The sequence below is a fragment of the Phasianus colchicus genome, chromosome 2 (assembly GCF_987193195.1).
Source record: "Phasianus colchicus chromosome 2, bPhaCol1.hap1.1, whole genome shotgun sequence".
Classification (NCBI taxonomy): domain Eukaryota; kingdom Metazoa; phylum Chordata; class Aves; order Galliformes; family Phasianidae; genus Phasianus; species Phasianus colchicus.
The window spans coordinates 28,967,797-28,995,648 of record NC_143437.1 but is presented as its reverse complement, the minus strand read 5'-3'; the positions used below and the strand labels follow the sequence as shown (position 1 = coordinate 28,995,648).

At 41.1% G+C, this 27,852-nt stretch overlaps 1 protein-coding gene across 1 annotated transcript; it reads right to left on the bottom strand.

Moving 5' to 3' along the window:
• Positions 1 to 26,497, bottom strand: KCNK17 (potassium two pore domain channel subfamily K member 17). Its single transcript, XM_031594183.2, has 5 exons — positions 26,256 to 26,497; positions 15,233 to 15,347; positions 6,581 to 6,747; positions 5,865 to 6,033; positions 1 to 2,764 (listed from the first exon to the last, which is right to left on the bottom strand). Exons 1-5 carry the CDS (start codon positions 26,463 to 26,465, stop codon positions 2,469 to 2,471), a joined length of 957 nt encoding a protein of 318 aa, XP_031450043.2. The 5' UTR covers positions 26,466 to 26,497; the 3' UTR covers positions 1 to 2,468.
• Positions 26,498 to 27,852: the final 1,355 nt, after the last annotated feature.

Here is a 27,852-nt window from a genome sequence, read left to right as displayed (position 1 = left end):
CCTCCTCCCACTAGGTATGCTGTATCAGAGAGTTTGTGGCAGGACTACGCTCATGGGGAAGCTGTTGGGTAATAGATCAGTACAGCTGAGGAAGGAAGTGAATCAGTAAGGTTTGCTGGTACAGATATTGAATCATGTTGAGACTCAGCCCCATACTTAGGTTTGTTGATGAACCCTAACATACAGTGGAAGCACTAAGATCTATGAAGAATGTTTTTTCCTTTTTCAGGACTACTTCTGAAGTTCTTTCTCCTTTCAGCTCTCAGAAGCGATATTAGCTGTCCTAAGGCATGCAGCTGTTTAAACTTCAGTAGGCATGGGGTGCCCAAATCTCTAGAGAACTTTAGAACACCTCACTCACACTCTATAAACACACCATAGTTTTGAAATACATGGGATTAATATAATAGACATTTAAATTGAATAGAGGAAACTCTTCTCAAGCTAAGTCTTTTAATGCAAGAGCAGAGTTGGTAAAAATCCCCAGAGCTGTGACATTCCAAATTAAACCTTAAATAGATTTAGCACAGCCATCCTCATCCTTGACAGCAGAAACTCCTATTATCCCCTGGACATCTGGCTTTTATGAAATGAAATATTTGCTGAGTTTTGCACCTGGAAGGTGATGCAAAAGAGTATCACATTTTATGTTGTACAATTGTGACTCACTTAGGTTTAAAAACTGTACTTCAGCCTTACTGTGGGCTAACCCATTATGAACATTAGTAAAAACTAAATTGTACACATCCAACAGTGAAAATAAACAAAACAAAACACAGGAGAACAAACATAGGAGAGCAGAAAAGATTTCGCAGAAAGCTGTTAAGGAATTATCCAATGTTTTTTTTAAAAAAATCAGTTTTATTTATTGTGCATCAATTTCCCAACTACAACTTCAAATTTCAGCTAACTTCCTTTCTTACCTCTTGCTGTCTATTGAAAAAGTACTTGAGAGAACATTTATCACTACAGAGTTGGTAAAAAGCTGATGACAAAAAGGCTGACAGTCTTAGTTTGATCTTGCAGATTCCTTTCTTGCATTTTCTTTTACAATCAATTCCACAACATACTGAAGCTCAGACTGGCATACTTGGGAAACTATTTTTCTCATGATAACTTTTCCAGAACTTGTCTTCCCGAAGACCAAAGTTTTCACTCACTGCATTGCTGGAAGCCCAGTTGTGTATATTCCTAATTCATGGGTATCATGATCCAACAGCTTATGCTTTCTGTCCACTTTCTTCTCTCTATGTGAAGATCTTGGACCAATGCAGAAGCTTAGGCTCACCCAAATGCTTCCTTCTGGTTTACTCCTGTGGTCAAGCCTTCGAAGTTAGTCATGCTACTTGCTCTCAAATGCAAATACCATAACAGGAATAAGAAAACAAGACAGATATCGGTATATGAATGGCAGCAGGAGTTAGACGCTGTTGGGCCTCTTAAAATGGCATAATTTTTCAAAATTTCTGAGAACTTAAGGAAATTTTAAAAACTTTTCAGTTCATGATTGACAGAAGTGCCAAATGATCAGGCTTTGCATTACAGTTGTGCTTATAAAAATACCTATACAAGCAAATACAGTATTCATTTATGTCATCTGAAGCTCCTGATAAGAGCATCTCTCCTGATCACGTTGAAGGCACTTAAGTTTGTTTTTTGATTAAAGCAGCTCTTGCCTCTTCTTCCTTTTCCAACTTCCAAAATGTGAAAAAGAAAAAAAATGCATCCAAGTGAAATGTTGCATTTAGATGATATCTAGTCTACATAATACTTTCAAAGAATGATCCTGCATAAGTTTTGGAATAAAAAAAAAAAACAACCAACTGCCTACTATCTTTTTTAATATTAGTGGACCTCTGAAGTAGAAATTTCCCTAACAAAACCAAACATTCAATTTCTATTAAGCACCTCTACAATCTCTGCCTTATTGCTATTCATGTACAAATGATCTGATAGCAAAAATATATTACCACCTTTGGCAAGCACAAACACATAGTGATGGTGCTCATTTGTAGTCACTGCCAGCTTGTTTAAAAGAATATTTTTCCACTGAGCCTTTTGGCAACATACAATTTTCTTTCTGCATAAAATTATGCTTCCTTTTCCAGTTGTGGTATTTGCAAAATACCATATATACAGTTGGAGGCTACACAAACTTTGTTTGCAAAGAAAGAGACAGTGGGCAGTGCTGGTGCAGATATCAAAGTTTACCTCATATTGAGGTGGGAATGTAGGTATTATCTCTGAAAAAATCTACTTTTGGTTGGTCAAGAGTCTTCTTGGTAATTCTTGGTGGTGCTACAAATGAGATACTTTGCTGCCATTTTCAATTCAGAATAGAAGCATTTCACACTCAACAAGCAGGTTTGCATCCCAGTGTGAACATCAGGGCAGCTCCATTCCCACATTTCTAAGCAGTGATCTCTGGTGTATTGGAATGTGAGAGACACCAAAGGTATGTTTCTCCTCTAAAGTGCTTCCGTAGAATCTGTGTGGGTGTGACATCCACCTGGTCCTCCTGCTTTTGTGTCTTTGCCATTGCAGGTCTCCACACTGTGAAGTCCTGTCATATTCTTTTTGTCATCATCCATTACATCTTCTAACAACTCTATGCTCTTCCTGTTGCACTGACAGAAGTCACTGGAGCTCTCCAGTAAGTTGATGCAACATTTGATAATCAGTGCAAGCCAGGCCATCCCAAAGAGGATCCAAAGAGAGATTACATTCTTGTACCAGCTTGGATAGGTGCGGTCTGGGTTCATCCCTACAAAAGAATCATCACAAACATTTTGACATTGACTGAAGACTGCCTCAAAGAAGGCATTTCAAGTAAAGCAGAGAGAAAGAAGATAAATATGATGTAATATTAGCAATTCCTACCTACGCAGGACCAAGAACTATTAAGATAATAAAAAAAAAAATAAACCCCAAATCAGAGCTGTTTATAAGTTCATTTTTGAGTACAGTTTCTTTTTTTTTCCATGCATCACTTGCTCAGCTTTACAATATTGTATTAGTATCTAACAGGGGTTTCCTGCAAGCAGAGCCTGGCATAAGTGAGGGAAGGGACACAAAGCAGTCCAAAAACTTCTGACTACAGCCAAACCTTAGAATCATAGAATGTCTTAGGTTGGAGGGGACCTTACAGATCATCCAGTTCCAACTCCCTGCCACAGGCAGGACTGCCAACCATCAGATCAGGCTGCCCAGAGCCCCATCCAGCCTGGCTTTGAATAACTCAGAGATGGGACATCCACAACACCTCCAGGCAGTCTATGCCTCACCACCTCCTGAATAAAGAATTTCTTCCTAACATCTTACCTAAACCTCCCTTTTTTAGTTTAAAGCCACTTCCCCTTGTTCTGTCACTGTCAAACTGTAAAAAATTGGGTCCACCTCCTGCTTGTAAATTCTCTTTAAAGACAGCTTTATATTATGTTATCTGTTCATGTTGTCTGATTGCTCAGTTAAAGTCAGTGATCCCTTTGGAGCAGAGTCACATTTTGGTTTGCATTCCCACAGTGTTTAGTGCTAAGTGGCTTCTATAGGCTAGGATGATGTCTTTAGCAATACTAAAAATAATAATACAGGCAAAAATAAAGTAATGAGCTTAGTCTTATGAAGTGACTGGGCTGTGTTTGTAGAGCAGGATGGGATGATCAAAAACCTCAAGAGAGTCACAAAGTACAAACCAGTTGCAGCAGTCTCTGCATGGATTCTTCTCTACTGCTTATCAGTTCTCATTATTAATTTTCCTTACTGTAAAAAAGTTTGTAAATCTGCAAGTGAATACCTGCAGCATGACAGATATTATAGAGCACATGATTTTCTGGGGACAGGGTGTGAGGAGGTAACATATATGACACAGTGCCTCCATAAGCCTGGAGCTCACACCCTGTAACTGAGTCTCAGTGAAACTTATACATAGGACTAGGTTGATAAGGGACATCCACAGAGGCAGGTATTTAGGTGTTTATCATCTGTGACCAGTTGTATGTACTAATTCTATGCTGTCGTAGAATTAGACTCACCTGCCAAGACTGGTGAGTCCCAAACTGTGGTCCTTGAACTGTTAGGGTCTATAAGATTATGGAAGTAGTAACTGGTTAGTGGAGCTACACTGCACCCACTGATTTTGTATTATCATAGTTTTTAATACATAATGTTTTATTTTATTTTCAATATAATGGGATTGCAAGGCATTCTGAGATTACCACTAGTAGCTGAAAAATGCTTGGACTTTACCAAGCACTTATGTCCTAACTGCTCTTTGGCCTGGCTTTCTATTACAAGGTGAAATGTGTCATAGAGAGTATTATATTCAACCTGCAAACAAGCATCTTTCACCAATGCCAGGTTCAAAAGGTATAAAAATTCTTACCTTCTAAATAATATGTGAAAATAAGAGAAAATGACTATTTGGTCTTCCTAGAAGATCATCTGATAGGTGCAGTCTTGGGGAGGAGAAATTGAGAAGCAGTTTAGGACCTACACAGTAAAATGCTTCTAATAGAGGGGCTTACTGACTGTACATTAATGGATTTCAGAGCCAGTAGGGGAAGCTACATCAATATTACTAATTAATGTGTTCTACAGCCAGTTTTATAACTCCAAATTGAGGTGCTATTGTCTGGCTTTTATTTCACCAAAGACAGAGCAGCAGAAGGGGACGATGAGCATTACTGCCAACATGTGATACTCCCCAAATTGTACCTGGTCCAGAATAGTGCCAGGGATCGCATTAATTGGGGAGACGGTGTGGCAGTCACAAAATATAGCATGAATGCATGCCCTGGCTTCACTTAGTTTTATACGGAGTCACAAACTACAAAGAAGATTGTAAGGCCAAAATTGTCTGGTCTTTACATACTACAGGTCACTGATATGTATTCACTTATTCCCATATGAACCAATGCATTTATGGTAGTACAAAGCTACCGCATAGGTGAAGGCATATCTGGAAGTGAGAGAGTATACTAAAGAGGAGCTTCAAAATTAATCAGAAATGGAGTGAAATTTGCTGCAGCAGAGTTCAGAAACATCTATAGAATGAAGTGACTAGCTTTTGTTAAGCTCCATTTGGATACCCTTGCCCAAGCTAACATGATTCAAGCTAGTTTAAGTGTATCTAGACAAGCTCTAGTCAGGACTTGATGCACTATAGACCAGCTAACCACCTTTAAGCTGTTCAAGCATCAAGCAAGCACTACAAAGAGATGAAAATAAAGAATCATTATTAAGATGTTTTAGTCTGTCTTTCTGGCATCCAGGCGTGCATGTGTTTCTATAATCAATTTAAAGTTAATGTCTTTATCAAAAAGGTGTGTCCTGTGTTTCAGCAAATTCATTAGGCATAGGTCCAAACCCATTTCCTCTGACAAAATGCTTTGGCAACCAAAACTAGATGGTGCTTGGTGCCTAATAGTCTATGTTTAAGTGACAAAAGTTGCTTCTAGAAAGTTTTATTTGGGGTTTCAACTGAGAAATGCTCACTTTCTGTTAATGGTAATGCAGAGTAGCATCTTTAAAACTAAACATTGCTAGTGCAGTGGTGTGTGCCAAGTGATCAGTGACTGCTGTGATTAAAAAACAGCACTCCAGTCCAGTGTCGCACTCACTCAACAGATAGATCACCCAAATGTTGAAAGATTACTCATTGACACAGAAATGATTGCTTTGTTTTTCCACACATGGCATTCCTATCTCAGAAATAGTGCCTTCTCCAATCTATACAACACCTACTACAACAGATTTGTCATTACACTTGTGGATTATTGGTGCTGTAAGACTACCAAGGTGAGAACTTCATATGCTGCATTTTTGGCTTTGATGTTGAGTAGGTAAAAGCAATTACATTTACTCACCAATCACATAATCTCCAAATCCTATAGTGCTGAGAGTAATGAAGGAATAGTAGAAACTTTCTTCATAAGTCCATCCTTCTTTGTTAGAGAACAACAAGGGAGGTAGCAGGAGGAACAATAACAACCCCATTACTAGTGCACAGGTCTTCATCAGCAGGGCAGCTTTTATCTAGTAAAACAAAACAACAGCAACAACACAAAGAACTGCAGGAAAGATGTCATGGAAAGCAAAGCTCATTTTCTAGTTGAAGGTGATATCAAGCTCCGTAAGAACACAAATAGTCACAGCATTACACTAAAATAAACCGTGTGGCTCTCTCAGTCAACACAAATTGGCCATCCTTTTCTGAGTCCAAAAATCATACATTTTAGAGCTTATTTCACAAATGCTCCCATGCAACTTAAATAAGTAATTCCAACCATGACTGATAAGCAAACTAGCTATCCTCAGATTGTTAATGGCTCTAAGGCTCTGGCCATTCTCTTGCTGGAAGGGAAGCCATTAATCACAGAAGTTCCATCAGCTAATAAATTACCTTATCTGACACCTCATAGGACTGTCATAACCAAATTTATTCATTTCCCGTTATTCCTGAGCATTATTGCATTTTTGGCCAAGAAGGTATGTCCTTGTTAGTCAGAGGATCAAAAATACTAGACAGTATTCTTTCTCTCCCCGAATTTAAGAGTGCAGTATGCCTAGCCCCATTGCTTACCTTCCAGTGAAACATCTCCTCTAGGTGATGGGCACTACGCTGAACCCCTAACAACATCAGCTGTCCAATTTCATTCATGAGGACAAGGTTCAAGGGGATCCCAAAGAGTGCAAACAAGATGCAGAAAATTCGACCAGCTGTAGTGCTGGGGCTTAGGTTCCCATAGCCTGGATAGGGAGGAATCAGGAGTTAAATCTGAAACATTCTCCTTGCTTGCTCTCCTCCTCTAGAAGAATGAACCTCCATCTTCTACTAAAGTTAGAGAAGGTTACTGTTCCAAAAGGATCTTTTTTTTTTTGTTTTTATAAATAACTGTAAACTACATCTATTGTTTGTCATATCCTATTGTAGATTGGAAAATAACATTTCGTCCCCTGCCAACTTTACTTAGTTCCTTTCCCATTTACCAGTGAATTTCCTCTTCCCTACCCACTGCCCTGGCTAGGATTTGACGTAAATGCAAAACATCCGTTTAGTTCAATTTTTGTAATCATTGTTGGCATCAAGTTTGCTGGTAAATGATCCTGTATCGTTGTCAGAAGGTCTCTGAATCAAAACAATAATGTTTTAGTAATATTACCTTTGTCCCACTGGACTAGTGAACTTACCACTGCCTCCTTGCCTATACTCCTGTTCCACAAGCATCAAATACTCCTTATTGTCAAGTTGTTTGCCATGAGTCAATAAATTTTAAAAAATTATATATTTAGCTCAAGTAAAATTCTTCAGTTTCAAACATAAAGAAGAAAGAAGCACATTTGAAAGTTTGCCCCCCCCCTCCTTTTTTTTTTTTTAAAGCATCAATTGGTCTAAAAAAGATGCTGCCCACCAAGCAGAACCTTACTTGTATCATTGCTCAGATCATCATATTTTCAGCAGCACTGCTGCAATATTTGTTTTTTTCTCCATACTTGATTTTTAAAATATCCCGTAAACTTGCAAACCTACACTTACATAACTTCAAGTGGTTTATGCGACAAGCAAATCAAATCTAACTTCAGTTTCTTTCAGAGAGTGTTTTTAATTCAGAGAAAGGACCAGCATGTGATGCAAACTTCAATACTGACTTAGCTACTTAGAGACCTATAGCTTTCACTAGATTACAAAAATCACTGTTACTCATTAATAATTTGTGTATCTCTATATACAAGGCCAAACTTCTATTTTTGCCATGAATACATCCTCCCAGCCACACATAATTTTTTGGCTTAGTACAATCCTGGAGGTGCTCCCCACAGTAACACATTGCTACCGTGCTTGGAAGTGGTGCAACCCTAGGATAAAAGAAGGAAGAAGTCCAGAGGCTGGGCTCCCCACAGGAAAGAAGTGGGTACAAAAATCCACTGTTGGAAGCATGGGGTTCCCATTCTTTCACTAATCTCCACCCCATGCTGACTGCAGTAAATCACCAACCAGCTACATAGAACGACATGCTATCGTGAACAGATGACATAATGCACCAAGCTCTATGCTGACAAAAAAAACCCCACTAGAGATGACTTCACAAACAGTTAATTATGCACATACACTAAATAAACAAAACCAAACCAGAAAAGAGTCTGGCAGTAAACTGTCTTACAGTAAATATTTTCACCTCCTTTCTACCTCCACAAATTCTACTTTTTTTTTCTTCTCCAATCTGGATGGCTTCATCTCTAATACTTTTAGGCTTGAATGATTTATGGGACTTGGATTTTAACATACATCTTATCACATAATGCATCTCCAAAGCAATGCCTCCAACAGTCTGTGCTTGGGAAGGTGCAGAGCCCCTGGGAAAGAATGGGATGCTGTTACATAAATAAGGGTTGTTTTGAAATACAGTCAAACAAAGGGGCTAAATTAAGACTGTAGAGCAGCTTTAACTCCAATACAGAGTTCTTCACTTATGAGCAGCTCTACAAGCTTATACACTTTTTCCCTCCACTATATGTAATTACTGAGTCACTTCTGCTGGCTTTCACCATTTCTAGACTACCAGGTGTGATAAACGATAGACATGCAGGCAAATAAATCTGTTACATGTTGCCATGCAAGTGAATTTGAGCAATGTGCATGATTTGTGTCACTCTGACTGTGCCACATCTCAGTGGATTGGTTCCAATTTTTCCTCTTTCATGCTATTTAAGGTGATTTTCAGATGCATCTAGAGCCAGGATACAGAGCTGGGATACATTTACTGTAAGGCTGAAGTCTGAATACAAGCCACGTACACTACAGCCAGACATTCCACAGGTTTAGTTTCTTTTTCTTTTTTCCCTTCCATATCAACTTAAGAAAAGCTATAGAAAGGCTTGGACAGTTTTATTTGTTTGCTTGTTTGTTAACCATAGCTTTCAGGCTATCTAATCTCTGTAGAAAGGGAAAAAATACATCAGGAAAAAAGAGGAAGAATGGTGCTCAGTGAAGTCACTCAGTGAAGCACAACTGCCTTCAGGATTTTAGAGATCCCACACTGTGCTGCTGAATGGACAGCATCATCAGTTAGGCTGTACATTTAATATAGAACAGCACATTCAATGACATATGAAGGTCCAATGTGTATTGAGATGTCTAGCACAACACCAGACCTGCTTTGCATATGATTTTCCTGGCACTCCTGGGCTCAGTGGCTCAAGACAATTTCTCAAAGATCTGGTGAGTAACTGCTGTAAATATATTTAAAAAATGCCACATTCCATTAGCTTTTTATACAGGATATAGTGTTTGATTGAGCAGCACATGAAAATTTAGACTCCGTAAAATAGCGAGCAATTTATATCTGGCTAATGATCAACCCTTGCCTTTGGCCTAGAAAAATAGGTATTCATGTCACGTCATCGTATATACTGCATATTCTTACAACCCAAGTCATCCAATGATTCTGTATGAATCTCTTTTCCTAGACACCTCACAAAGGAATGGGTAAATGAGAGTTACTGTAAATTGAATGATACTACTGCAGGCTATACATCAGAAGATCTGCATCAACTTCAGAAATGAAAACAAACTACAACATCAGCAGTGTCACATTCCTCACAAACTAAGATGTCACCTGGTACATGACTGCCCCGAGGGATATACTGGGATGCTCAAAAACTACAGAGGTCAAGATACAAGCATTTTCATAGAAGCAGCTGAATTATCCTGTATAGGTGTGCTCATTTTGAAATGAAGTCTAACTTACAGTCCTTAGAAGATGCAAAATGAGTGATTTCATTTCTAAATGACCAGATCCACGTTCACATGTGTGCTTTATTACACAGCTTCAGTAAGCCCAGCTTAGCTTTCCTCTACATTTCTGTATGTAGAATCATATAATGACTTGGGTTGGAAGGGACCTCAAGAATCAACAGGTTCCGGCCTCCCTGTCACAGGCAGGGCCACAAACCTCCAGATCTGGTACTAGAACAGGTTGCCCAGAAGCTCATTCAACCTGGCCTTGAATACCTCTAGGGATGTGGAATCCACCATCTTTCAGGGCAGTCTGTTCCAGCATCTCACCACTCTCAGTAAAAAAACTTCTCCCTGGTGATCTAAACTTAATCTCCCTTCTCCCAGTGGTTTAAAACCACTCCCCCTTACCCTATCACTATCTATCTGTGTGAAAAGTTGATTTCCCTCATGTTTATAAACTCCTTTTAAATATTGGGAAGTTGCAATGAGGTATCATCACAGCTTTCTTTTTTCTAGGCTGAACATGCCCAGCTCCTTCAGCCTATCTTCATAGGAGAGGTTCTGCAGCCCTCCTCTGGACCCTCTCCAAAAGCTCCTCAACCTTCCTGTGTTGGGAGCCCCAGACTTGGACGCAGTACTCCGGGTGGGTCCTCAGGAAGGCAGAATAGAGGGAGTAATCATCTCCCTTGCCATGCTGGCCATCTCTCACCTGATGGAACCCAGGATACCATTGGTCTTCCAAGCTGCAAGCACACACTGCTGGCAAATATTAAGTTTTTCATCAACCCAAATCCCTACTTTCAAGGAGTTCGTCTCCCAGTTTTTACACAAACCTGGGATTACCTTGATCCAAGTGCAAAACCTTTTGGTGCTCAAAAGGGCCTACCTTTCAAGTTTATCAAAGCCCCTCCAGACAGCACACCTTTCTTCTGCTGTATCAACTGCACTGCTCAGCTTGGTATCATCAACAAACTTGACGAGGGTGCACTCAATCCCATCATCTATGTCTTTGATAAAGATGCTACAGAGTACCAGATTCAAGATGGACTCCATTACCTACCTTCACCTGGACATAGAGCCACTGACCACAACACTCCAGCTGTGACCTTCCCATCAATTCCTTATCTGCCAAATAGCCCACCCTTCAAAACCATCTCTCTCTGATTTAGAGATAAGAATGTGGTGGGAGCCCATGTAAAAGGCTCTGCAGAAGTCCAGGTAGACGACATCAGCTGGCTTAATCCACCAATGCTGTCACACCCTCATAGAAGGCCACCAGATTGGTCAGGTACATTTTCTTAGTGAAGCTGTGCTAGCTGTCTTGGATCGCCCACTCATCCCTTATACACCTTAACATGCCTTCCAGGAGGATCTGTTCCATGATCTTCCCAGGCACAGAGGTAAGGCTCACTGGCCTGTAGTTCCCCAGATCATTCTTCCTCCCTTACCTGTAAACAGAAGTGATATTTCTCTTTTTCCAATCCCTAAGGACTTTGCCTGACAGACACAACTTTTCAAATATGACAGACAGCAGCTCAGCAACCACATCAGCCTTAGGACCCTGGGATGCATGTCACCCAGCCCTGTGGACTTGTACACATTCATCTCATATGGGATTCAGAGGTTCCAAGGACTTGTTAAGAGGAAGTTATTGAGGTGTGATTAATAGAGAATTAGTGAAAATCTCTCTCTTCACTCCCATGACAGTATTCCAATGACAGTGCCCCAGTTTGGACAATGCAACTGCTACTTCTTGCTACTGACAATGGGTGGCTTGCTTGGACCCAGTTCTCACTGCTCAGCTATAAAATAGTATCTTAAGCAAAAAGCACTTAGAATGGGGGGAGGGAAAGGAGGGAGTGAAAGCATCCTCTGCAAGTCGAAAGACATCTGCAAACTCACCAAATTGCAGTTGAGGGAAAATACAGAAATACATTTTCACAAAAACTGCCAGCAGAAGAGTCACTATGTAACAGCATCCACACACCAAAGATAATGGAAGATACTTGGGCTACGAGAGAAAAATATTCTTCCTTCTTTTATGCAAGCACAAACAACCTCAATCTTAAGTCCTTTCCCTTCCATCTAACAACAACAACCTCACCACCCTGTGGTGTTAAACTTTAATCTTGTGCCCCACTCTGAACTTGCTTTGACCTCTGTGCACTGGTAGTCCAAGATAACCAGGAAGAGAGCAAGCAGAGGATAAGGATGTTTGAGGGATAAAACCAACAGAAAATTAGCTTCTCTTTCCTTAATCACTTTCACTGTTACTCTCAAGGTTATTCTTCAGGATAAAGAGAAAAATCTCCTACTGAAAATGAGATAACATACAGTACTTGGGATGATATAACACGTAAATACAGTAATGAAGGAGGCAATGAAGAATACCAAAACAGTGAGAAGGAACTGACAGAAGGCCAGGACTATCAATCCCACGTGATGAAAAATTACAATCATAGAACGGCTTAAGTTACAGGAGGCCTTAAATATTATCTATTTCCAACTCCCTACCATGGGCAGAGTTGCAGTTCCATTCAATTTATGAGATTGATCAATAATTACCTGGACTTAGAACCTTCCTTTAAACAACAACTTTTGGTACATACATCTCTTCTTTGAGTCTTCAGAATTAGAGTACCAAGCATGTCCAGCCTGCAAGTTACAATCTTGCATTTTTTTCTAAGCAAAATTTATGGGCAGCTTTTAATTGCTATTGGAAATAGATGAGATTGATTTAAGTGGAACAAAGGGATAACATAGAAGAGACTGCATCGTGAATGACAAGGGTATCGACTGTATCAGTGAGGAAAGCAGCTGATACCCCCAGCCAGCATGAAGCTAACATCCCTTCCTGTAGCTGAGAGAGAAGTTCTGGTGAGGACTCCATAGAAACACACCAAGCCTTCTGGAGGAGGCAAAGAGCTTGAAACAGAACCAGGAGCTGATAGAATGGAAAGAGCATCTCAAGGCAAAGGGAATAAGGTAAAAGATAATGGCTTTGGTAGGGCTATTTGAGAAGTTTAAAGAAAACAAACAAACAAACCAAAAAACAGCTGATGTAAAAGCCTCAAAGACATTACACTACATAAGAGGCCAGGGATGAAAAACAGCATCAGTTGCAGAGAGAGAGCATGAAAAATAAGCTGCCCAAAAATAAAACCAAAACACCAATCAACCAAAACCTGCAGCAACTTGAACACATGGAGTAGAACCTTGCAGATTTTGCACCACAATCTTTACTCTGCCTCCCTAAGGTTTTCAAAATCTCTTTTCTCCACTACCATTTTAGCTTTATTCTTTCTGAAGCCATTTGCCAGAAAGCATTTGTCAGACAGTTGTTGGAACTACTACCCACTGATTCTGCAGAACTGAACCTGCTTTCAGTGGTTCCATACCTGCAGCTTGGGAAAAGCTCATCCTTGCCACACGTAGCCTGAAAGCCTCAGCACAGCCTTCTCAAAAAAAATAAAATAATAAAATAAAATCAAAACAACTCCATCGTGCTATTTCCATCATAGCTGTGCCTTCCATACGGAGCATCACTCCTTTGAACTTCACTGAGTTCTTTGAGAAGGACAGTCACACCAGGCAGTGATGTTCAAGTCAGTGAGGTTGCACTAGTGACTGCCTCAAAAACTTGCACGAGCAAAGTAGAGAGTTAACTTAGATTCAAGGTGAAGCTCTGAGAATCTGTGCTTTTCACTTCTACAACATATCATCACCTACAGTGTTAATGTACTAACCTGTTGTCAATAACAGCCTAAACAAGAAAATCCAAGGCCTAACAGTTCCAAGTTCTCTTTGTAGAGGTGACTTGAGCAATCACAAAGTCATTAGCAAGTCTCCTAAAAACACAGCTTTACATCAGTAAAACATAAGCAGGTGTTTAGTCTAGATCTCTGCCAGCATCACAAAAACCCTTACATCTGAACATGACAAATTTGATTCTCCTGAATGTTAACTTAAACGTGGTAAAACAGAGTAATTCTGACAGTTTAGAAACGAATCGGGATTAAGGATGGAGTAAAGCAGCTCTGATCGGACATCGCTCTGTGCCAGAGGCTGGAACGAAGCGCCCCGGCTTCACACTGGAAAAGCCACAGCCCGTGCAGCCCCGTTTGGTGACGCACCACTGCCATCATCTGGTGCAGCCCGTACCTGGTGGTAAGGCATCACACAGAACAAAACACGTGCAAAAAAGCAGATCGCAGAATGACAGGACTGTAAAGGTTGGAAGGGACCTCCGGAGATCATCGAGTTCCATCCTCCTCCCAAAGCAGGTTCCCTACAGCAGGTCGCACAGGAAAGCGTCTAGGTGGGGCCTGGACAGAAATTAGTTCACAGGAATTTTAAGTGGAAAAAAAAACAACACCAAAAACAACCCATGACCATCTCTGTCTCGGCTCTTGCTTTGAGACTTAATGTTCTGAAATCAATGCATCTTCAAGAACTGTCAGAGAAAATTCAAAATAAAGCTTCACCTGGTTGCACAAAGAAAATTTCAAATCTAAAACGCATTTGAAACAGAAGAGAGCTGACAGGTGTGATGTAACTCAAGAGATACATTAGGTTTTGTTTGTTTTTTAACATATGTTGAATGATTCTCTCCCCACACCACATTCTCTTCCCCCCCTCCCCCCCCCCCAATTATTATAATGCTGAGTTACGTAGTGAGAAAAGATGTCTGAGAAAGTTATTAATGTTTTGGGGACTGGAGATATTGCACTGACAATAATTAATAGTATCTGCATTAAGTTACACTGTGCATAAATCCATTTTATTGTTTGCATTCTCCCCTTTCCATCATTTCTTCATAGCTTTGCATTACTCATTGGCTGGAACTTAACTGAACTGTTTCATTTATCCAACTGTGGGACTTCCACCCAAACACACAGGCTCTCATCCAATGCAAGTAGAATAAAAGCTTTTCAAAATACTTCTCTCTCTCTCTTTGTGAGAGAGAAAGCTCACTTAAATGCACAATTCACCTTGTACCTCTCAGACAGAACTAGCTTGGAGAAAGAGATGAGAAAGTACAAGGAAAGAGGTTGTTGAGTCTCCTCCTCGAAGATCTTCAGAAACTGCCTGGTCATGTCCCTGGGCAGCCCACTCTATGCGTCCCTGCTTGAGCAGGAGCTGAGCTGGGTGACCTCCAGAGGTCCCTGCCATTCTGAGGTATAGGGAGTATTGCATCACCTTGAAGCAATACTACTTTGCAACAACAACAACAAACCCAAAAAACCTGAGGAACTTAATAGAGGTACGTACTGAGCTAATTATCCTTGCATCTAGATGGAGGTAGTTATACTGGCACTGAGAAAACATTCCTTGTTTCTTGAGATAAATTTTTATGTGCTCACCCATTGAGAATGGTGCTATGACATAGACTAGCAACATGAAGTCCCCAAGAGCCGAACAGTGTCTAATAGTACATGTCCTCATTCTTGCCTCGCTTCCACCTATAAGGCCGTTCAATCGGCAAGAAACTCTTACCAATGGTTGTTATTGCAGAGATGGAGAAGAAGAAAGACCCACTGAAGTCCCACCTGCCCAGGCTAGTGGTGTTTCCCTGGATGGTTACACCACTCTTGTAGGCTTCGATGATACCCTGCAAAGAGACAATAACATGAGATCCCACAGACTCCCTTACGGCAACTTCACGTGACTGGCATTTCTAGCGCTGGCTAAATACAACTGCTTTGAACTATAACATTTCCCTTTTATTAGAAGATATCCCGTGTCTCAGAGACCAAAGAGCTCTGAGTTCTGGAAAGCCAAAAAACAGTGTACTGATTGTAAGAAAAGAAACCAACTACAGAACAGCAGGAAGTTGCAAGTGGTAGATCATATAGGTGAATGTGGAAGAGACTGGAGGGCAAGGAATGCCTACAGAAAGCCCAGTTGCCCTACAGTATATTCATAGGAAAACAAGCTGTTTCCAGATGGGATGTTCTGACGGCAGATTCCCCAGAGCAGTAAATAAACATGCACACAAACTGTACATATTAGAACCTTTGCATACACTGCAGAGAAATATACGTGTTTTAAGATGTGACATGGAAACAATACAAAGTCACCAGTCTACTAGTTTTGGATGACTTGTCCCTACCCCATGGCTGTAAGTATGAATAAAGTAAATTTAGACTGGAATAGTACAATGCCCAAATTTGTTCAGTCCAGCTGGGAAGGATTCCACTATGGTGAAATGTACAGAATTAAGGTAAAGCAAGGTATCAGACATTTTAGCAGTGCCCACACCTAATTATGTTTTCTTATACCAATAAAGTCAAAGATATTCAACGGAGTTAGTCACAGCATGTACATTAAGCATTTCACACCCACTGACCAAGAAAATCCTTAAGAGCTGATTATCCTTAAATGCAAAGTGTAGTTAGGAGTAGATAAAATTCATCACTTCTGAGGAAGACATGCAGATTTTGAATAACACTATCCCTATACCATCTATAAAACTGCTGATAAAGCATCTATAAGTGATACTATCATTGATTATCATAATAATGGAATTATTCTCAGGTTAGATTTGCATTAGAAATTGGCTTTACTGGTGAAGGCATACTAAGCTATAAGTGATTTCTGAAATTATACATGGCTATGAATTAAAAGCAGTTTACAGAGGCCCAATCAGCGTCTTTACACGGACCATTATCTCTTTCTCTGCAGAGTTACCAGTTCTCACACAGAAAGCAAGGAATAGCTCTAAGATCATGGGTGATTACAAGTGTCCAGTTTCTTGTTCCCAAATCATAGGGAATGAAAGTGATACAATGATGTGAAATCAAGCATTTAATGCCTTGGCTCCTGTGGCTTGCCACTTCCTGTGATATGATGTCCTACAAGAAGACCTGCTGATTTCTGTCTTCTGTGTCAAGAATTCTGTTTCTTTGGGCAAATTTGGCCAGTTTCTTACTAATCTCTCTAGTTCTTAAGGTTATGGCTTTAAAAACTGGATATTGTGTAACGGTGTCAACTGCTGAGTTCATATCAATAGGACATCAGGCAGGAGAATGGAAAATGCACTGTATGCAAAGGGTTTTTTAAAGTTTATCTGAGAGCAGGAATATATGCTGGAATATGTGTCTTCAAGACAACATACATAGGACTGTTGAGATCACAAGCCACACAAGGAAAACGTGAAAGAATAACAGGCCTTTTATCTTTAAATTTATACCCTAGTTTCATGGGTAGAGGGTACATGTGGGGAGAAAACAACAGATTTGTCACCCATTGAAGATTCCAATGTCTCCCTTGACATTTCAAGAATTATTTTATACTCCTGGGGGCCACATTTCCTGACTGCACTGTTTTGAAATATCTTCAGGTCATTGTGTTAACTTCCCCTGAGGTGATGCTGCTACCAGGAAACACAGAGCTTAAGAGGCTGCAGGAAGGCTCAAGTGCTTGCACAGAATGGCACCACATTCCCGCACTCAGCTCAGCAGGAAGGTAACACAACTCATTCACTGACAACGTGCAGGCACTGAGCTTTCTGTGTGCCTGCTGCTTCCGGGAATGAGACACCTCACATATTTACAGGAGGTCTTCAAGGGTGCCTTCAGCTGTAAGCATCTGGCTATATCTTTTGCCTTTCCCTGTTAGATCATGCTATCAAACACCCAGATGACATGATTAGCTGTGAGGATTACTGTGCTTGTCACAGTCTGATATGGAAATGTCTGAATACTCACACAATTCAAACCCACCTGAATAAACTCTCACTCCTGTCAGAAACCTGAAGTTCATCACTCGTAGAAAGAAAGAGCTACTGATGCAACCCTTTCAATGGAGGGATTCTTAAAGGGTGGAAATAAGGATACTTATAATACCCAGAATCAGCGTCAGAAGCACAGCAACAATGATCAAAATTTAAAAGATTAATTTTCCTGAGGACAGTAGAAGTGAAACTGATGGAGCTTGACTTCCTACAGGTGTGCTGATAGAGGCATATTCATGAAAGAAATCCATAAATGGCTGTTAATACACAGAAATTACTTCTGGCACACTAAGTCACCAGACTACAAACTAGTGGAGGATGAGAGAGTATTCAGGGAAATATATCAGTGTGTACTTGCCATAACTTAATAAGCTTCTCTAGACATCTACTTTTGGTTAGTGCTCTTTTCATAAGAAAAATTAGAAGTGATTCATCATTTTGATAGAACACATTGGAGAAACCCAGCTAATAAACAGTCACAGAATCACAGAATTGCCAGGGTTGGAAGGGACCTCAAGGATCATGAAGGATCTCCAACCCCCCTGCCACACGCAGGGCCACCAACCATCCCACCTAATACTAGACCAGGCTGCCCAGGGCCCCATCCAATCTGGCCTTGAACACCTCCAGGGACGGGGCATCCACAACCTCCCTGGGCAGCCTGTTTCAGCACCTCACCACTCTCTCTATAAATAGAGAGAGTCAGGGCAATTGAATCCTCTCTGGTTTCCCTATTGAAAAATTACCGACTCCTTTCTGTTGCTTTTTTTTTTTTTTTTAAGCAAACAAGAAAACAGAAGTTCCGGTTGCTGGGTTCAAAACTTCTTAAAGAACTGAAACATATTCATAAGGTCACGTCTGCTTGGTTCCTTTGGTGTGGCTTTGAGAACTATAGACATTTTTCACTTTGCTTTACATTGATTTGGAGGGAGAGGGGGGAATCCTAAAGGTTTTCTGTTTTCTCTTAATTAGACATGACAGAAATCATTAACCTAATGAGACTTGATGCATTCCAAGGTACAGTCCCAAATCCAGTTTTTCAAAAGTGGATATCTGTCTGATCTAATGCATCAGTTAATATCACCAACTGTTCAACTGTAATATCACCACAATATCGAAATTGTGAAATCTGGGCTTGCTATTTCGGAAACTTGAAATGTCACATGTCTAGTTCAGAAGTAGACGAGCAGGAAGGAAGCAGCAGGTGGTTAAAACAGGAAAAAACCACTCTCAGGACTCAGTTCTGCTTTGGTTTCTACTGGCAGAAAAGCTAGATAACACAGGAATTTTACTTCTCTGTACTTATTTTCTCCTCTAAAATAATCATAATAATTTATGGGTAACAGAGACTACTGCAAATATTCAGCTAACAATGCATATAACCTTCAATAGAAGTCTCTATGGAGCTAATTGCTATGGGATCTTTAAATTAGGATCTTCTAGATTAACAGGGCTTCATAAGTCAATGAAAATTCATTTGGAAGCTGCTACATTTTTTCTATCAGTGAGGCTGCTCTGTTTCTTGACAGTGCCATGCAAAGCCTAATTCTATCATCAAATCTTATCATATTTGATGGTTAGAAAAAAAAAAAACCATGACTTCCATTTACAGTAGTCCACTTAAATGCAGTTGTCTGCCTGACTAACTGTGATAAAACATGGTTCAGAACAGTTACATGCAGTCTCCCACTTGGTTTTGCTCAGCTCTGAAGTTTTTACTTACAAACATAACGAACTAATGCTTGCAAGTGCATGCTTTTTGTTAGATTGATCATTACATCCTGTTGCAAATCAAAGCCTATTTTTATCTGTCCTTCTGCCAGAAATTTCCTCCTTTAATTCAGTCTCACTAGGAACTCCATGAGGAAGATATGGATTTCTCTACCACAAAGCAAACTTATTTTAGGATGGCAATAACCTTCTTTCCTTTTCTCCACTGTCAGTAAGAATAATCATTGCTGGTTCTTTCTAAAGGAGTATCCCAATACAATATAGTGTTCCAATTTCCTTATTGCAGTTAAATAAACACAAATTAAAATAAAAATAAAACCACTGCTGCAGCCTGACTGCCTTCAAGCCCTATTCAGCTTCAGGACTGTACTTCCACAAATGATTGACAATGAATGTCTCACTGCACCTGTGAAACCATTCCGCACAGCTTTGTCTCAACAAACCCAACACAGCTACAATCATAGCAAAAATTAAACCATCTGTATCATTTACACTTCTAAAAACTTTTTCTGCTCTTAAAGAAAAAAAAAAAAAAAAGGAAGAAAGTGAGGAATGAGACAGCCTATTTAAGTATCTCCAGAAGATCAATGCACACAGTCTAGAATTCACTTTTCTTTTGATGTGTCTGTGTTACATCTTTTTCTTCCCTTGAGAAATGTAGGTTTATTCTTTTTCTATTTGCTGTGGAGTCATTCTTACTTTCAGCTGCACCCTAAGTCGTTGTTTCCCACCCCCCTGTTGCTCACAGTGTATGCTGTGTTATCAGTTCGGGACAACTTCCAGCTTTCTCATCTGATGTACTTCTCTCTTCTAAAATCTCATATGACAAGTTAGCCGCTCTACCACCAGCAGCAGCTTATGGCTGCAGCTTGGCTTCTCATTACCATGTGCTGCCAAAGGGAGAAACATTATTTACTCTACTCTTCTTAACACCAACTGTAAACTTCATCCTTCAGCCCTGTGCCAAGTCACAACTACAGGTGAACTTGGGTAAAGCTTTCTGAAAAGGCATTTAAAGCCAGCAACAACGAACGAGCTCCTGTGTATATGTGAACAGAAACACCGTCTTCCTTGCAATTTTTACTTTCTCTGGAAGACTATATTTCTCATCTCTACACAGAAAAACAAAAAAAAACAAACAAGCACAAAATTTAGAGCAAGAAAGTTTGTATAAATGATTAATTAGATTAATTTGAACTTATCTGCTTCTGTTCTAATAACAAGATACAAAGTAATACAGGGGAACATAGGGGTAGGACAAGGGGAAATGATTTCAAACTTAAAGAAGGTAGATTTCAGTTGGATATAAGGAAAAAGTCTTTTACAGTGAGGGTGGTGAGGCACTGGCACAGGTTGCCCAGAGAAATGGTGGATTCCCCATCCCTGGAGACACTCAAGGTCAGGCTGAACGGGACTCTGAGCACCTGATGGAGCTGTTGGTGCCCCTGTTCACTTCATGGGGGTTGGACCAGATGGCCTTTAAAGATCTCTTCTAACAGTAAGGATTTTATGATTCTAACATGATGCCACAGAAGATCAAGACCATTCCAAGCATATCTACAAGATCCAGGCTTCTCCTGAATCATGCACTGTCTCTTATTTCAGGACAATAGAGAGAAAAACCACTTTTTACTGAAGAAGAGTACTGCAAAAGAAGTCAGGAGAATGACCCTATTATAAACCACAGTTCCAGTCACTGCAGTTGCCCTTGTGATTCTAAACTATGGCATTTTGGCCAGACTACACAGCAAATGAGATACAGTGTAAGAAACTGTAAGAGGTTGTGGATGCCCCATCCCTGGAGGTGTTCAAGGCCAGATTGGATGGGGCCCTGGGTAGCCTGGTCTAGCATTAGGTGGGATGGTTGGTGGCCCTGCATGTGGCAGGGGAGTTGGAGATTCATGATCCTTGAGGTCCCTTCCAACCCTGGCAATTCTGTGATTCTGTGAAACTTCATCCCCAAGCCTAGCTGAAGCTTACACATTCATACAAACCAGCTTCTCCGGGGAGCATACGGCCTCTCGAAAATTGTAATTGAAACAATGCAAACAGTTCCTCACCTTCACAGTCTATCAATGAGTTAAAGAAGGTATTTCCAAGGCACCAAACTACCATTCAGAGCAATGATGAAATATCATCTCACAATCTTTGTGCTCTGGAAATTCTATGTAACGTTTCTATATAAACACCATTCACATTTCATAGAATTCTAGCTGCAATCAGAACAAAACAATGTTAATCTTGATCTCAGATTGTGAGGACAAGGGTCAGTTAACTTCAAAATAATTTAATAAAAGATTATGGATTACACCACTCCCAGGCATGAACTCTGATTTCCTTTCCTTTCCCAGAGTGGAAGCTTACTTGAACACAGACTAACAGAAGAACAGGCACAAGATTCATTATGGATGCTGGATTTCTGAGTTTCCTTAACTTCATGTCTTTCAGATAACCTGAAATTTGGTCAAATAATTACTCCCCCCAAACAACACAACAACAAAAATCTCAAAGAAATACACACAGTTTTGCTCACGTAATTGGTGTCAGTTCCACTGAACTAAGTTAGCTCTATCAGCAGAAGCACTTTTACTGTTGCAGCTGGGTCTGCACATTCTCTTAGTAACTGTTAATTAGAAAGAATCATGGGTATGTTAATTTCTCTCAGATATGGATCTGAGGAAAAAAGTGTGCTGGCTATAATTCAACCTAAGTATAATACATATTGATAATACGTTAGAAAAAGCAATTATAGCTGATCAACTCTATTTCACCTGCAACACACTGATGGAGATTCTGACTGAAGTGGGCCCTATACAGATATATCACTGCTCCACAACACAGCCAGTGCTGTTGCATTAAGTCTCTTAGCACCAACAGGGATCTCTGATGCTCACCCCTTAACAGTCAACTTCTGCTGTATCACCTGTATGCAAGATGACTTTATTAAACTACATTTGCAGGGCTGTATTTCCTGACAGCTGGAAAAATCTCTGTCAGTTCAATGTCAGTGCAAGTCAAAGCATAGATGAGGATCTTTCAGTCACATGGGAACTACTTCTCTTGTAGTCATTAACCTGGTGGCTCCAGCTGTTGACTCTGGAGATAACAGTATCTATACCCACCTATAGGCTTTTAGTTCATGACCTGCCCTTTAGTATTAGGTCTTTTACATTACACCTTAAATCTTGCTAGATGAAAAAGTATTTATTTCCATTAAGCTTAGCTTTGATTTTCTTCTTCCCTGTTTATTTAGATAACATGGCTTAAGTAACTTTTTGCATCTAAAATGTTAGAAAGCATATAGAACAATATAATAAATACTGGAAACAGCTGTTAAGTGATTAGTTATAGAAAAAAAAGAAAAGATTGCAAAAAAGGACATCACAGTAACAGCCCAACACAGAAAATGCAGCACTGCAAGTCTGGCCATACGGACAATCTTCCAACTAAAGAAATGCTGAAAAGCAGAGCAACTGTAACTAAATCTGTATCTGTAGCCAGTGACAAAAACACCAAGTTTGGAGGACAGCTCGGCTGCACCAGAGCTACTTATTCTTCACCAAGGCAGTAAAACAGGGACTTATATTCTAGAAGGGGTGGAGGGGTCACTATAGAATCATAGAACGGCCTGGGGTGAAAATGACCTCAAAGATGATCTAGTTTCAACCCCCCTTCCACTGGTAGAGTCGCCAACCAGCAGACCAGGCTGCCCAGAGCCACATCCAGCCTGGCCTTGAATGCCTCCAGGGATGGGGCATCCACAACCTCCTTGGGCAACCTGTTCCAGTGCGTCACCACCCTCTGTGTGAAAAACTTCGTCCTAATATCTAGCCTAAACTTCCCCTGTCTCAGTTTAAAACCATTCCTGTTTGTCCTATCTCTATCCACCCTTGTAAACAGCCATTCTCCCTCCTGTTTACATGCTCCCTTCAAGTACTGGAAGGCCACAATCAGGTCTCCCCAAAGCCTTCTCTTTTCCAAGCTAAACAAGCCCTGTTTCCTCAACCTTTCTTCATAGGATAGAAGATGTTCAAGAAACATGTGAATGTGGCACTGGGAGACATGGTTAGTGGGCATGGTGGTGGTGGGTGTGCAGTTGGACTGGATGATCTTAGAGGTCTTTTCCAATCTTAATGATTCTATGGCTCCAAGTGCATCAAGCTGAGTGTTGTGTCTAGGACCAACCCCACACACCTCAGCTATAAGTGATGTGACCATAAAAAAAGTGCCTTCTTTGCGTACAGCTTCACTCACTGGACACTTCTGGAAGGTTCTCACATCTGGAACTAGCATCACTTTTACCTGGACCAAGACTCTTAAGTACTTCCTTCCCTCCCAATGGAGTCCAGTTACCCTCAGTACAGTGATCACCTGAAATCTGTCACATGGCATTTGTTTCCACTTTCTGCAAAATTCAGAGCTTCCTTTGATGTGACCTCACACTTTAAAATAAAGATCATCACATTTATAACAAACCAGATACCACCCACTCTATATGTTGCTTAGCAGCTTCTCAGGAGCTGTTTGCTCCTGATCTTTTTCTTTGTGTTCATACTATAGATTTCATTTAAGTGTCACAAAAATGGCCAAGGGACAGACAGGTCAGCAAACCCCAACACGCCTTCCCTCAGTAGATGTTAAGTTACTGGATGTACAGCAGTTGTCCCTTTGTTCCAGCCATAAATAATGAAAGCCAAGAAAAATGCAGATCAATTTTCCCTACACACAGGTAGTAACACACAAGCACGCATTTTTGTGTGGTTATATATGAAACATATTCATGTGCTACCCTCTGTTACATAGAACTACAGAATCCAGCAGGGGAAGAGTCATGCAGAAAAACAGCTGTGGGAAGCAGGGCCCCACAACTACAAAAGTCACACACTGAGCCAACACATTTTCCCCCTGTTTGTTATTGGTCTGCTATCTCCAACTCTTCCCATTTTTTTGTTTTCCTAACTAGGCAACTGTTTCTGACCCAGAAAGATGTGAGCCATGGAGGTCACAGGTCAAGAACTCACTGTCCAGCTCTCCTTGCATGCTTTGGTCTCCTTCACCTTTCCTCCTGCCCATCCTCACAGCACACTCTCCTGTCAGCTCCCCAAAGCAGGAGCTCTCTGTCTAGGCAAGGGCTAGAAGAGTAGATTGCCAATTGTGGATGGTAACTAGGATCTAAGCGATAAACAGGTTGTAAAATTGTATTTGCACATTGCTTTGGCAAACTGGGATTTTATTCTATATTGGCTCCTATGCACTTTAAAGTAAACCTAGATTTCAGAATTATCCAGGAGGCTAAAAGAAAATTGCTTTGACATTACAGACAGTTCATTATTAAATTTTACTCAGTGCTTTATGCTTCCACACTCTTTATAGGCTTTCTCTATTGGCAAATAATCATCAGTGTACCTAAAAATACATTTGTTATCTGAAGAGGGCTAGTAATGATGTTGCCTGTATTAAACTCTGCATTAAGCAATTCACTGCACACAAAAAAATCTCATTTTTTTGAGCACACTTAAAGTAAATAAACAGTGCCATGCAGGAAATGAGAAAAGAGTGCAGGAAAATAGGCAATCCTGTGGATTATCTGTTTAAGATTAATCTCTCACTGTGAAAGTTATTAAAAATAACACATGAAGCCATTCAAACTGGGTATGGTTTCTCAAAACACAAAGGCATGCGCAGATGCTAAAATAAAACCAAACTTTCTTTTATCTTCCTCATCTAGATTGCTCAGGTCATAATTAAATACTGACTTGACATGTTAAAGCAATAGATCATCTAAAGGGATTCGCTGGTTCTCCTTCTCATGTGACTACCAGACAGTACCAAGAATTAGTAGGGGTCATCCTGCAGGGAAACACCATGAGAACGCCATTAAAAGGACATTGCTGCCTATTCAGTTGTAGTTGCCTTCTGCCCACTGCCATCACCATGTTGCTGCCATTCACCAAGGGAAGCCCCCAGAGGTCCCAGATCAGGCCCACACTCACTGTTCTGTGTGCCAGCACTGAACTAAACTCAACTTCCAGCCACCTCTATGAAATGCCAGGCTGGTCTGCTCTAATATATTTATCCCTTCTCTCTGACAAGTATTTCAAAAGATTATTTACATCCCACACTTGGGGCTGTACACAGCACACAATACAAACAATAGGAGTAGACCATGGTAGCTTTCAAGGGACCAACTTCATAGGACCAACTGACTGCTTGAGAGAATTTGCCAATCAGAAAGTCAAGGGATGAGACATAGGTATCAGCACAGTTTTGTTTGCTGGGGCATTAGTGAAATTCCCAACAAAGTTATCTACTGGATGGCTTTCTATTATTTTTAATTTCTCTCTACTGGGAGGAGAGGGGGGAAAGTGTAAATAGTTATATTTTAGGATTTTAGGTCCTTCGAACTCTGATGACCAGCCACGTTTCCAGCCACCAACAAGCACACACCCTCCCCCGATCTTTTCTTCCCACCAGCTCCTATCTGAGGTAGAGAGAGACCAAAATAAGCAGTACACAATCAACCACCAGCACATCCAAAACTGGAATGGTTTGTGTAAATGTCCAGCACCCTTCAATCTTATTTATAGAAGGTGGCAAAAAACATCTATCCCATTTCATACATTTCTGCATCATAAAATATAGCTACTTCAGTGAGATTGCATTTGGTCCACCTTTATGTACTGCAGCCTCCCTCCACATGTTCTCAGAAGCTTTTCTAATGTGACTCAGGTGGCTCCTTATCAGGATTTTTCCATTTCCCCTTAGTTAAGGAACAGAAAATCAGAAGAAAAAAAATATCAAAAACTAATTACAACAATGAGTTAAACATAGCACGCCAAAGCCATTGGAATTTCTCACTTGTAACATGCCAGAGGCTACATATAATTCATACTTGATTAATTCAACAGCGAACCAGACCTCCCTGCCATTCATCCCACGTACCCACCGCAGGACCCGCCACCTACAGACCAGCAACACCGCAACTCCTGCGAGAACAGCGGCGACGGGGAGAAGCCCTTGTACGAGCTGATGCTCGGGCAGCCCGGAGCTCACCTGGATGAGCCGCTGCAGGGCGGGCCCCTGCAGACAGGTGTGGTTGGCGAGCAGCTCCCAGCGCTGCTGGAGGAGCCGCCGGGCTGCCCGCACCTCGGCCGGCCTTTCCAGCGCCTGCAGCACGCCGGCTCCCAGCCCCACGTAACCTAGGTAAGCCAAAAGCAGCACCGGCACCCCCCAGCGTCTCCGCCGCCCCACGACCACCCCCATGACTACCGCCGCCGCCGTCGCCCGCGGGGCAGAAGAAGCCGGGGCGGAAGGAGGCAGAGCCCGGCCGGCCCCTCCCCGGCCCCCGCCCTCCCCCGGCGGCGCACGGAGCCCGCAGGGATGCGGCTGCTCAGGTTCTGCCGCCGGTAGCTGCGCCGCTCCAGTACTGCCGGCTGTGGGTACGCTGTCATCCTTCGGCACAGCTGCTGAGCCAGTTTTAAAGGCAGTAAATGGATATTTCCGATAACGACTCTTTCGTATAAGCCATTGGAAACGCACCGGTGTAGATGTAAAGGTGAACAGGAGAGGAAGGATTTCGTGCGATAGTCTTGTCATTGCTTTCCTTTGAGTACCCTCATATGGGTACACCTCTGTTTGAGCCCTTATTTTCTTGTAAGGACAACATCAAAAGAGCCACTCAGTTCTTGCATGGATAGTGACAACCAACCAAATTGTCGTGGGTGTACAGAAAGTTTGTAATTTGCATATTTTATTGCAGAAAATGAATAAAGTGGAACAAAACTGCTGAACTTTTGAGCAGAAAAGTTTTCACACTGCTCCATGATTTTATTGCCACGGTAGTGTTTCATAAAAACACAGAATCATTACGGTTGGAAAAGACCTCTAAGATCATTTTGTCCAGCCTTGAGCTCAGCCCACCATGCCCACTGACCGTGTCCCTACATTCCACATCCACACGACTCTTGAACCTCCAGGGATGGTGACTGCATCACCTCCCTGGGCAACCCATACCAGCACCTCACTGCTCCTCATTTTTCCTAATACCCAGCCTGAACTTCCTCAACACAACTTAAGTTCATTACCTCTTGTCCTATCACAGTTACCTAAGAGGCTGATCCCCACCTCACCACAACCTCCTTTCAGGCTGTTGAAGAGAGGTAAGGTCTCCCCTGAGCCTCCTCTTCTCAGGACTGAACAATCCCAGGCAGTGCTCAAACATGTGCTGCAGCACTGGGACAGGTCTGCTAAAGTGCTGATGTTTTCTGGGGCATGCTTTGGGCTGTCTATCATAAGCTCATGGTATTTCTGACAAGATTCAGAATTGCACATACAAGGTTCTGCCAGTGTAAGACTGGCAAAGTTTCACTGGTAGAACACCATAAGATGTACCAATTCCTGCTTAGGATATGTCATCAACACAGCTGAAAAACAAACAAGTGAAAATTCAAAATACTTGCTGCTTAATTTTGCCTTTTCAACGTTTTCATTACTGAATGATGCATAAACTGAAAAAAAAAAAAAAAAAAAAAAAATCCCACTAATAATACACCAGAGAAAGAAAAGATGGAAAGAAACTGAAGAGCAGATACACTGTTTTCTTTCATTCAAGATACAGAAGTAGAGCATTTTCACACTATAACCACATTAA